Below are 12,985 nucleotides of genomic sequence, written 5' to 3'. Positions count from 1 at the left end.
GGTGTGCCTGTCCAGTAAGCCACCGCGGATCTGCAAAATAACCATGTGAGGGCAGCAACGGGCACGTGCCATCGCGACAGTGCAACAGGTAGACAGGGGTGGACAGAGGTCACTCAGTTCTGTGATCAGGGACATCCCAGGTGAACAGGTGCCAGGCTACACCACCAGACCCCATTCGGTCAAACACGAGCATCCACGCTGGAAAAGAACTGCTTCTAAGCCACAAGAAAATGGAATTCCAGAGAAACTCAAGAAACAAACACAGCTCTAGAATAAATTCAGCATAAAATATATGAAAAAAATTTTTGGTATCAAGGATTTTACATGTCATTACTCTGAAGTACTTCTCGGGGCAGATAACTGAGCACCGCCAAGCTTGCAGCACCAGTGCTCGGTGCCGCCTTGCTTCCCTAAAGGACAGGTCGCCCTCCAGCCGTGCCGCTGAGTCCCTCGGCCTGCTGGCTTCCAGGGCGTCCGAGTTTGGTTAGTTTAAAATGTCTAGCTTCTCCAGGACCACTGATCTGTGGCTGTTCTCACGATGTCCAAGATTTAATTCTGTAAACATCTGCAAAATTCACCAACACAGCCATTTGGTTAGGGCATATTTCTTAGATGTTTTTTAACTTGTAATGCAGATTTTTCCGGACAGACTTCCCCATCTATGGGTTTGCTCCCCAAATGACCACAAGAACTGAGCTGACCAGGAGCCTGGAGCCTCTTCCAGGTCTCCCACGCGGGTGCAGGGTCCCAAGGCTCTGGGGCCGTCCTCGACTGCTTTCCCAGGACACAAGCAGGGAGCTGGATGGGAAGGGGGGCCACCAAGACTTGACCCAGAGCCTTGGGATGCCAGTGCCACAGGGCAGAGGATTAGATTACTGTGCCAGCCCGTCATCACTAAGATAGTTCACTTTCCCAGATGGCCTCAACACCTCGGGCTGGGCCAGGCTGAACCCTGACTGGATCGCATCAGGTATCCCATGTGGTGACCTGTGCTTCCATCTGCTGTCGCAGCAGGCTGCATCCAAAGCACCATCCCGTATGGAGTACCAGCATCTTACCCGTTACTCCCGTATGGTGATGTGCACCTGTCTTCGCTTACCTGGGTAACACTGCCGAGTTCCTGTACACTGCTGTGTTCTCGCGTCCTTGCAGGGCCGCTCTGCTCTGTTACAGGCCTCCCCGGCCTCCCCTGCTTGCTGCACTCAGAGGTCTCCTGTGGCTGCCAAGTTCGTTTGGTGGGCCTTTGGACGGACTAAGCCACTAGGATGGGCAGTTACTTCTCCAGGCACTGTTCCGGCCCCTCTCCTGAAAACTGCTGCAAGCTAGTACACTTGATGGTGCCCCACACATCTGGGGTTTTGCTGTTTCCTTTCCCACTTCCTCCTCGTCCAGACAGAATATTCCCAATTGGCCTATTAATTTTAGCTCTCCCTTTAAGTCTCTCTTTGCAATCCTCTTCTGAATTTGTTGTTGCAGTGCTCTGGCGGGGCTTCTACTCCCCGTCCCAGCCCATCCTGTTCCTACTGGTACCTTCTCTTTGGAGAGACCTCTCTCATAACTGTTCATCAGACAGGACTTGAGCTCTTGGCTTTGCCTGGCCCAGCGTTTGTAACCATTTGAGTGAACTAAAGATTTCTGTGTAACTGCCTTTCAAATAAGTATGTAAATCTTACAAAGATACATGTGCACATGCAACTTAGTCTTCAGAATCACACTGCTGGACATCTGTTTTTAAGAGCAAGTGTGTACACTCTGCCAGGTGGCCCTGAAGCCTGGCAGCCAGAGGGGCTCCTGCAGTGCCAAGCTGGTCAGGCCTTCCCCTCCAGCATGGGGTGCAGGTGCGCCTCAGCCTTCATCTGCTGCCCACTGAGCGCATCAAGAACGGTCACGGGCGAGGTAGTGCCCTCAGTCACAGCCACGCACTTGGGTGGACTTCAACTCTGCAGAGTATGCCGGGACATCTCGGAGCTGCCGCCCTCCCCCGCTGATCGAAATACTTATTTTTATCGGGAAGGCAAATCTACGGAGAGGACAGACAGGGAGAAGGAAAAGCTGAAAGAGCCTGCGTCTGCTGCTTCACTCCCCAGGTGGCCACAGCGCCCAGGGGAGCCTCCTCCAGATTTCCCACATTAGCGGAGTCCCAGGGGCTTGGACCCTGCTCAGCTGCTTTCCCAGGCCATGAGCAGGGAACAGGATCAGAAGTGCAGCGGCCAGGACACACACTGGTGCCCATGTAATGCGGCACTCAGAGGCAGACGCTTCGTCTGCTCAGCCGTCAAACCGGCCACAACTCGGAGCCCTCCACAGACTGTCCATTTTGTCATCAGTCTCACGGTAGCCCCCTACTGTCCCCGACACCTGCTGCTGAGCCATTTTTTACAAATAATTCAAAGGGGGGGGGGGTTGCACAAGGGAGCCGAATTGGGTCAGAGAAAAGCTACAGCAAAGCTCTGCAGGGCAGTGCCAGACAGCTCGGGCAGTGCCACTTTTCTGGGGTGACGTCTAGCAGACGGTGCAGAGGTGCAAGTATCAAGATCATTCTGGATCCACTTCAGACTTGCTGTTGCTTCCCTGCTGTGGCTGGCAAGATGTCGACCTTCACAGGTGTCATGACTGACAATTTTCAAGGTTACCCCAAAACTAAGTGGGGGGAATAAGACGTTAAAAAATATCAATTTTCATTCACTTAATGTTCTGATTGCTGGAAACCTCTGGTTTTCAAAAATGTGACTATGACAACTTTTTGTTTATTTGTTTTTTTGCTTTGTTTTGTAGAACGGTCCTTAATCCACTAATCCAGGAGTTCTGGAGGGGATTTGTAACTGAGCTCATAATACAGCATAAAAAGCAACACAGAAACAGAAACTCAACTTGTTCTGAGTAGAAATACAATAGGAACTTAAAATACAGAGCCTCTGTTAATGGGCATTTCCACTGGCCAGAGCTTTATTATCTGAGTTGTAGTGCTGAGTCTTAGCTTTCTCAAATGCCCAGAGAAAAATACTAGCTCCCTCACAGGGCCCAGATAATTAAAAATAATGGAAACCCTATAAAGCTACAGTGGTCAAAACCGCTACAGGCAAACAGACCAATGGAACACAGTGCAGAAAAAAGCCACGAGTCTGCAAAGAGTTCGTGGGAAAGTTCATGAGAGAACTGCGTTGTCTTTAAGGAAAAAAAACAAAGTTATCTTTTAATTCTGCTTTCCATGAACTGTTCTGAAATATTCTCATGACATCAGTGGATGTTGAGCAAGGGTGCCCAGATCATCCCATGGACAACAGCAACACATCACACTGGGCATTCCAAGGGAAAGGGGTGAAGATGGACCACAAACCAAACCCTAAGTGCACCACATGTGAGAGTTAACTCCCCTAAACTGGGCAAACAGACACACTGAACCATTCTAACACAGCTCTGTGTACCACGGGCATGGTTCCATGGCACAGTAGCCAACCTTGCACCTGCTGTGCTAGCATCCCTCAAGGATGCTGCTTCATATCCCAGCTGCTCCCTGGTTACACCCTGGAAAGCAATGGAAGATGGCTCAAACACTCGGGTCCCTGCATCCACAAAGGAGACCAGGATGAAGCTCCTGGCTCCTGGTTTCAGTTTGTCTCAGCTCAGCCACTGTAGCCATTTGGCGAGTGAACCAGTGGATGCAAGATCTCTATTTCTCCTTTTCTCCATAACTCTGCCTTTCAAATAAAAATAATTTTTTTAAAGTTTTGTATATCAAAAGAAGTAGGGTAAAAAGAAAACAAATATTTTAAAATCATATCTGATAATGGATTAATATATAGAATATAAAATCACTCCTATAAGTCAACAACAAAGAGATCAAACAATAAGTGGGCAAAGAACTTAAATATACCATTTGTCTCACAGCAGATTCATGCAGGGTCATCAGAGCACACGAGACATCCCGGGGACCCACTGAGAAGTCACAGGCATGGCAGCCCACGGAGGGCGGGCAAGGACTGGAGCCATGCTCCCTGTCTGTGCTGCCACTGTCCACAACGGTCAGGAGGCTGGCTGTCCCCTCCCAGATGCCCACCGCAAGGCCACAACCACAGTGGGTTCAGGAACCTAGATGTTTATCAAGGGATGGCGACACAGAATGGCATGTGTAATACAGTCAGAAAAAGGAAATTCTGATACACACCACTGTAAGGGTAAACTATGAACAAATCCAGATTCCCTTAGATGAGATGCCTAAGACAAACTCAGGGAAAAAGCAAACTGCAGCTGGGGGCTGAGGAGAGCAGCACAGGGGAGTGCAGCTGGGGGCTGAGGAGAGCAGCACAGGGGAGTGGCTGTTCCCAGCTGAGCTTCCGGCTGGAATGGAGACAAGGCTCTGCAAATCCTGAGGGTCACTGCATCCCAGAACTGCACATTCAAAGTGGTCCAAGGGGCAGGTCCGTCACATGTTCCCGTAACACATTTCAAGAGATGGTGTATGCAAAGGCTCTTAGCACATGCGACCGGGACAGTGACCGCGTAAGTCACGCAGGCAGCTCTCTGGAACCCTAGTTGGCAGTTAGTCGGCCAACAGTTGCTACCCTTCCCCTGCCCCCAAAACATACACGTAATACACTCAATGCTCTATCAAATACCTATATTTGCAAAGGATTACACATCCAATGGCTTCACTAACGATGCATACTCCCATACTGACAGAAAAACACATTCTCTAAGCACAAAGCTCATATTAACAAAATACTTTCTGCTTAAAGACAAAATTTGAATCACAATGGAAATTTAGTTATTTATGCAATCACTATTCTAGTATACCAGCAGTTTTACCACAAAACCAAGGTTATATTCAGAGGACATGCATTAATAATCTATACAACTTAACATTACACCAGAAAAAGAATTGAATATAAAAGTTTCCTTGATTTTTGGTAGTTTTCAAATTTCATGACACATTACTAAAAAACCTGTAGAAACAGCTTTTAAATATTTTCAATAAAATGGTAAAAAAAAATTGAGTACATCTTTAAGATTTCATTTGGGCTGAAGATTGAAAACCTGAAGCTGGGCCTAGGCTGTGAGGCCTGACGGTGATTCCTCACAGGGCCCAGGTGGGCTCGTGACAGTGCTGCGCGAGGGCTGCTCCCTCCCAGGAAAGCCCTCAGCGCAGAGCTGCCCCTGCGAGCACACACCGTCAGTCAGAGCTGACCCAGCCGAGTGCCGCTGGCCAAGGGGGGACAGGCAGGCCCTTGCTGGCCAGAGGCTCGTGTGGCTGACCCTGCTTCGCAGCACAGCACCAGGTGTAGACGCTGAAACGGCAGCCCAAAATGCTAAACACGCATCTCGGAGAGGAGAAGATGCTTTCCAATGGTTAGTTTTATGTGCCATGTTACTGAAACTTCATGCGGCTACTGGTCAGAAAATAATTCAGGAAGCTTTGAACATATTATGTACTTTTTTCATCAAGGCTAAAGTGCAAAATATCTCCACATCTCTGGTATTTTAATAGGAAAAACATCAAACACATAATAAAAGAAGCGAGAATACTTGAAAGAAACCTCTTAAATAAACACTTGAAGACTACATATTTCTACCATTATTTAATTTTTCTTACTTCAGTGAAATCTGTCATTGAACCAAGTTCTCATACAACCTAAGATTTTATTTGATTCTCTTCCCCAAGACCAGGAATCCCAAAATACAGGGGGGAGGAAAAATAACATTGCATTACAATGGACACCAAGTTCATAACAAACGTCTGTGTAAGGTGAGATATTATGGAAGAAAATACCATAAAATAATAATCCTATGAGAATTGTTTTTCAGCACAGTAAATTTGAGCCTTGGTCTTCATGAAGATTCTGTAGCTTATATAGAAAACTATAAATATATAAGACGTCAGAGGGGGGAAAGTAGGAATACATATTAACATTCTAGAGGCCTAGGAAACTGCTGAGTAGCGGAAGAGGGAGGCCAACTGAATCTTAAGAATACAGAAACCAGAAAACTACGAAACTTCCTGGGTAAAAAAGTTGCTCCAAAATGGAACCACACATTGTAAAAGCACACAACTTAGGAATATTTTTTAAAGAAAAGCAAAAATACTGAGTAACGGTAGTCCCTTCCAAAAACAAAGTCTTAAATTAAGGGGAGAGATTCGAATAGTGTAAACGAGTCTGGCTCAGAGAGAAAACCGGGCGTCCCCACTGTCTGTCCCCAGAGCCCAGGCCTTAAGGTTCAAGTCGGGCTGTGGGACGCTCAGTCCCAGAGCTGCTCTGCGAAGCTCACTTGTGCTCCTTCGTGGGTGCGTAGTACAGTTCCATGGGCTTGTTCACTTTCCAGTACTTCTCACTGACCAACTCCAAAGAGAAGGACCCGTTTAAAACCTGAAACACAAACACACCAAGCACAGTAATAGTGAAACCAAACCAAAGAGAAACCCACAAAATACATTTTAAAAAATATCTTGGGAACATCTACCGATTCCTGTCTACTGATCTGCGCCTTTTCGCTATCTGTTCCCTAACAGAATAGAAACCACCACACCGGTACCCACTACAGGCCCGTTCCCCTTCCGCCAGTGGGCTGCCGGCAATACTCACGGTGAACTGGCCACTGGCTGTGGCGATGTAAATGGTGTACTGCTTCTCGCTGGCTGTGTCCAGGTTCATCTGATTGGACTCCCCCTTGCTTCGAAGTTCCTCTAAAGCTAACCTGACGGCCAGGTACTTGGACAGGTGATCCACGGTGGCATTGCCTGAAGTTTTTATGTATCTGGAAGGAGAAAATCATTACAAACTTAATTTTTAGAATATACTGAGAAAAAAATTATTGCGCTAATACGTTTGCTAAACTGGTAAGTAACATGAAAAATGTCTAAATTATTAATGAAATACTATAACCCTGTTGAGAACATCTCTTACTGAAAGGTTCCTTCTGGGGCCCAGCACAATTCCCTCCCTAGTGGCTGAAGTCCTTGCCTTGCATGAGCCACGATACCATATGGCTGCTCCACCTTCCTTCCAGCTCCCTGCTTGTGGTCTGGGAAAGCAATCTAGGATGGTCCAAAGCCTTGGAAACCTGCTCCCATGCAGGAGACCCCAAAAAGGGTCCATGTAGGAAACCTCGAAGAGGCTGTTGGCTCCTGGTTTCAGATCAGCTCGGCGCTGGCCGTTGTGGGCACTTGGGAAGTGAACCAACAGAAGAAAGATCTTTCTCTCTGTAAATATGACTTTCCAATTAAAAAAAATAAAATATTATCATATAAAAAGAGTTCCTTCTGTAAAATACGACATAAGTAACAAATCAAATAGGAACATGTGGAATCCTCAGAGCAAAGAACAGCACATGGCGAGCCCAAGGAGCAGGATTCGCCAGCTGTAAGAACACGCGCAATGTCTCCTTACGAGAACTCAGGTGTCTGGTTGTAACAGAGCACAGAAGCGCTCACCCGGCTGTTTAGTCTGGCGTTCGGCTCCCTCACTCCAGAACCGGGTTTACACAGCCCGCGGGGGCCGGGAGAACCTGTGCTCAGGCCTGGCTTCCAAGCCTCTGGCCACCTAGTACTGCGTGAGGAAACAGAATGGTCCACTTTGTGCCGACAATGACGGTCATTTTTTCAGATGTGGAACTTTGGGTGGGAAACACACCAGGAAGGAAGAAAACAGGATGACAAACACTCCCCCTTGTGTATGTTTGTTTGTTTTGTTTTGTTTTGTTTTAAAAATTTATTTATTTATTTATTTGAAAGGCTGAGTTAGAGAAGCAAAGACAGAGAGAGCTCTTGCATCCACTGTTTCCCTTCCTAAATGCTAACAGCCGGAGCTTCTGCCTGCTTTCCCACGTGGGTGCAGGGCCCAAGGCTGGGGGCCACCTTCTGCCGCGTTCCCAGGGCCGGATGGGACTGTCTGAACCGGTGTCCGTATGGGATGCCAGCCCGTTCTCTCCTTCATATGCAAAATTGACTTAATTCCGAATTATACCTTCCGAGCTGAGCTCACCTGAAACAAAGGCGCATGCTCACCTTGTCTGTGCACTGTCATCTTTTTCCATCAGCGTGGGATGAGGCCTGAATACTAATTCAATTTCACTGGCCCCGTCCATCACAGGGTCAATGGCCACCGAGGCGTTGTTGTTGTCAAGCTCAAGCCCTGAATCATCCGACGTTTTGGTCCGTTTGTTACTAGGGCCAGCCTCCTGATTGCTGTGGGTCGAGGCGTTACTACAGTGCGAACTGTCACCGTTATCTTCTGCCCCGCTACCGTTCTCGATCTGCTGCTTCTTGCCTCGCTGTAGTCTAGTCAGGAGAAAAGGCACAGAATTCACTCTCAGGCCTTCAGAGCATCCTGCCTGAAGCACACTCGCTACTCAGCCCTAGAACTGCAAAACCTCGACAGCTACTCTGCTCCCCGGCGGACAGTAACACTGTTCCCTAGGAAAGGCTAGGGCATTTCAAATACATACAAACATTTAAATGACTCAGACTGTTCCTATTTCTTTAATAATCTTTTTTTTTTTTTAAAAAAAGATTTATTTTATTTTTATTACAAAGTCAGATATACTGAGAGGAGGAGAGACAGAGAGGAAGTGGAGCTGCCGGGATTAGAACCAGCGGCCACATGGGATCAAGGCGAGGACCTTAGCCACTAGGCCACGCTGCCAAGCCCTTTAATAATCTTTTTTGAACAAAAAAAGGTAACAACTATTCGCAAATCCTTGAGCAGGTTTTGATCATTTCGTGTTTTGCAGTTCTGAGTCTATATAAAGAAACGACTTGAGGTTGGTGCTGCGCCACAGTGGCTTAGACTGCCCGTCCTGGCAGCAGCCGGGTGGGCACACGGCATGGAGTCCCCAGCTCATGGCTGTGGCTCAGCCCACCCCAGCTAAGGTGATGGTGTCCAGTGACCCCTCCACCCCACATCCTGCCTCTTCTACCTTTCAAATAAATAAGTTAATCTTAGAAAGGAAACCAAACCAAACCAACATGAATCAGATACAAAACCCTGACAGTTCAGGGCCAGTTGTGGGGCGCCCCTTATGACTCCAGCCCCTGTGAGACTGGGGGCTCTACTATGGCTGTGCCTGGGAAAGCAGCAGGCCTAAGCCCAAGTGTGTGGGAGCTGCTGATGCCAGCAGAAGCCTGCCCAGCCCCGACCACTGTGGCCAGAAACACTTGCCTCACCCGCACCCCAATCTGCCTTTCCAATGAATTTTTTCTCCCAAAAAAGACTTAGACGAAAAAAAACGAAAGAAAGAAATGTAACATTTCAAGAGAGCTTCTATGTCTTTTAAATTGAAATTCTTAAGAAACCAGTATTTTTTAATGAACGATGTTCTATCTGACACAGAAAGTGAACAATCCTACATCACTCTGCAAACAACCAGCAGAGCCAGGACAGGCCAGGGTCAAGGCCGGAACTCCATCCAGTCCCCACCCAGCCTCAGGCCCACGGCGGCGGCCCCCACGGTGCTGCTCACAGACGCCCAGCAGCGAGGACTCAGTGGGCACTCCAGCAGTGAGTCACCCCAAGGAAACAAGATGGGCAGGCATCAGACGCAGTCCTTCCCCGCTGCCCTCTCCCGTGCCAGTGAGAAAAGGGGGTGCAGTGTAAGTTATCCACCTGGACGCAGGAGCCATTTCTGACCACCTGCCGGACAGCACACAACCTCACTGACCTCCCCAAACAACACCCCTTGTTAACAAGTGAGGAGACTTGGAGACAAGGGTAAATGATTTGCCAAGAATTACATACTCAATGAGTTAAGTGCCCAGCAGGAGCTGGTGTCTAATTCCGTGATCCTCTACCTACATACACAAGAGGAGAGATACACGATACACAACAAGTATGGGAAAATAATACATTTTTAGAATAGTGTCATTTTTATTGCTTAGGAAAAGTAAATAAATCCTACTAGTTAAGAAAGATATTGAAGAACTTTTGCTTCAAAAAATAAGACCTGGGCCCAGCACAGTGGCCTAGTGGCTAAAGTCCTCACCTTACATGTAATCCCATATGGGCACCGGTTTGTATCCCAGCTGCCCCACTTCCCATCCAGCTCCCTGCCTGTGGCCTGGGAAAGCAGTCGAGGACGGCCCAAAGCCTTGGGACCCTGTACCCGCATGGGAGACCAGGAAGAGGCTCCTGGCTCCTGATCGACTCAGCTCTGGCCATTGCAGTCACTGAGGGTGTGAGCCAGTGGATGGAAGGTCTTCCTCTCTGTCTCTCTTCCGTAAATCTGACTTTCTAATTAAAACAAAAAATTAAAAATTGATATGACCTAGTTTACAAAATCTATACTTCATTCAAAATCTAAGAAGCAATACTTAAGAAGTTAAATAACAAAACTACATTACAGGGCCCAGTATGATAGCGTAATGGTTAAGGTCCTCGCCTTGCACACACCAGGATCCCATGTGGGCGCCAGTTCTAATCCCGGCAGCTCCACTTCCCATCCAGCTCCCTGCTTGTAGCCTGGGAAAGCAGTCGAGGACAGCCCAAAGTTTTGGGACCCTGCACCCGCGTGGGAGACCCATAAGAAGCTCCTGGTTCCCGGCTTCGGATTGGCGCAGACCGGCCATTGCGGCCACTTGGGGAGTGAATCATCAGACGGAAGATCTTCCTCTCTGTCTCTCCTCCTCTGTGTATATCTGCCTTTCCAATAAAATAAATCTTTAAAAAAAAAAAAAAACACTACATTACAAAGAGATCTAAAACACACTTCCTTAACATGGAAGGGAATTTTGTCACTTGCCAAGCATGGCTGAGCCTGCAGAGCGCTCCTCACGGGCAACCGGGCAGATGAAGTACAAAACAAGGCAAAAAGGTGCTAGGCCACAAGACCGGGGTTTTGCTTAATGGGAACAGTTTTAGTTTCCAAGCTAGAGTTCTGCAGATCGGTGTGTAACAGGCAAAGACGACACCTGGCCTGTCACCTCCACCCACATCCTACACAGCAGAGCTCAGGTCCAATGCCCAGGTCTGGCTCTTCCTCCAGGTTTCTGTCCACGCAGACCCTGGCAAACCGCAGTGAAGACCCCAGGAGTTAACCTTCTGACACCCAAGCAGGAGAGTTGAACAGTACTCCTGTCTCTGACCCTGGTCCCAGCCCCAGCCCCAGCCAGCCCCAGCCAGTCCCAGCCCAGGCCCCAGCCCTAGCCAGCCCCCGCCCCAGCCAGCCCCAGCCAGCCCCAGCCAGCCCCAGCCCCAGCCCCAGCCAGCCCCAGCCCCAGCCCCAGCCAGCCCCAGCCCCAGCCCCAGTCAGTCCCAATCAGTCCCAGCCCAGGCCCCAGCCCTAGCCAGCCCCAGCCAGCCCCAGCCCCAGCCCTAGCCAGCCCCAGCCAGTCCCAGCCCCAGTCAGCCCCAATCAGTCCCAGCCCAGGCCCCAGCCCTAGCCAGCCCCAGCCAGCCCCAGCCCCAGCCCTAGCCAGCCCCAGCCAGTCCCAGCCCCAGTCAGCCCCAATCAGTCCCAGCCCAGGCCCCAGCCCTAGCCAGCCCCAGCCAGTCCCAGCCCCAGTCAGCCCCAATCAGTCCCAGCCCAGGTCCCAGCCCCAGTCACCTCTGATCTCCAAGCATGTGAGGAACAAAGCATTGGAGGGTACTTCTGAGTTTCTGTCTTTATCTCTCTCAAATACTTTTTGTTTTTTAAAGATTTATTCATTTTTATTACAGTCAGATATACAGAGAGGAGGAGGGACAGAGAGGAAGATCTTCTGTCCGATGATTCACTCCCCAAGTGAGCCGCAACGGCCGGTGCGCGCCGATCCGAAGCCAGGAACCAGGAGCTTCTTCTGGGTCTCCCACGCGGGTGCAGGGTCCCAAAGCATAGGGCCGTCCTCGACTGCCTTCCTAGGCCACAAGCAGGGAGCTGGATGGGAAGTGGAGCTGCCGGGATTAGAACCGGCGCCCATATGGGATCCCAGGGCGTTCAAGGCGAGGACTTCAGCCGCTAGGCCACGCTGCCGGGCCTCTCAAATACTTTTTAACAGACTAATTTTAACTCAGTGTAAAGAAAGCACTCTTTCAAAGATGCGTGCACCCAGGGGCCAGTGTCACGGGAACACCACTGCCTGAGACGCCAGCATGCCACGTGGATGCCCATCTGTGTTCTGGAGACGCCAGCATGCCACGTGGATGCCTATCTGTGTTCTGGCTGCTCCATACTCCTGCGAGTGAACTGGGAAAAGCAGAGGGAGGTGCTGCAACAAGCTGGCCTGCCACTCACCACCTTGGGCCAGATCTGGCTGTTGCAGCCACTTGGGGAGGGAACCAGTGCATGGAAGGTATGTCTCCCTCTCTGTAACTCTGAATTGCAAAATAAATCTTTAAAAAAAATAAATTTATGCAGACAGAAATATTTATAAGTTAACTACCTGAAAAGAGCCAATGATACCCTCAGTTTGTATGGCAGAGAGCATCAGTGCCGTGCAGGCAAACCAAGCAGGGCGCGCCCTGAGCAATGCCACAGCAATGAGCAGGACCACCAAGAGGTCCAAGGCAGCAGTGTGTGCCCGCCAAGTCGCAAGGAGGAAAGGCGGCTGCAATCCCATCCAGTGACCCTAACGGGCACAGGGCCTTCCCGCTGTGATGCTCAAGCAAAACCAAGCAATGACCCACACAGCTCCTGGTAAGACTCGCCAGTCATTAAACACTCCCAACCCTCAAGGACGAGTCAGCCAGTAAATCTAAGTATTTTCCACACCGAACTTCACTGCCCTGAGAACAGAGTGTGTGTTCCACCCTCTGACCTAGTGGCTCCCACCTTGCTGCTCTCACAATCAGCCACGGAACTGGCAGACCGTACCTCTGGCCTGGTGACCTCGCCTGGGCAGGGCCACAAGCGTCCAAGTAGAGACGCTAAACTGGGCCAGCTCTGCAGCAGCACCGGCTGCTCTGGGCAGAGACAGCATAAGGTGTGCCCAGCACGTCACCATCTGACTGCCCCGGTTTTGACCTTAGATGGGAGCAAAGTCTAGCAGAGTGTTCTGCAGCACCGTGGCTGCTGTGCCCAG

At 49.6% G+C, this 12,985-nt stretch overlaps 1 protein-coding gene across 2 annotated transcripts in view; it reads right to left on the bottom strand.

The window, feature by feature from the left end:
* Nucleotides 1–6,209: 6,209 nt before the first annotated feature.
* The window catches only part of RNF2 (ring finger protein 2), a 47,324-nt gene continuing 40,548 nt past the window's right edge, over nucleotides 6,210–12,985 (bottom strand). For both annotated transcript variants that reach the window (XM_058668940.1, XM_058668941.1), the window contains exons 5-7: nucleotides 8,000–8,272; nucleotides 6,579–6,750; nucleotides 6,210–6,362 (exon numbers count right to left, since the gene is read on the bottom strand). In XM_058668940.1, coding sequence (XP_058524923.1) covers nucleotides 6,261–6,362; nucleotides 6,579–6,750; nucleotides 8,000–8,272 — 547 coding nt within the window. In that variant the 3' untranslated portion in view covers nucleotides 6,210–6,260. The remainder of the gene's footprint in view (nucleotides 6,363–6,578; nucleotides 6,751–7,999; nucleotides 8,273–12,985) is intronic.

Source organism: Ochotona princeps, chromosome 10, assembly GCF_030435755.1.
Source record: "Ochotona princeps isolate mOchPri1 chromosome 10, mOchPri1.hap1, whole genome shotgun sequence".
Classification (NCBI taxonomy): domain Eukaryota; kingdom Metazoa; phylum Chordata; class Mammalia; order Lagomorpha; family Ochotonidae; genus Ochotona; species Ochotona princeps.
This window is presented reverse-complemented; position numbering and strand designations above follow the sequence as displayed.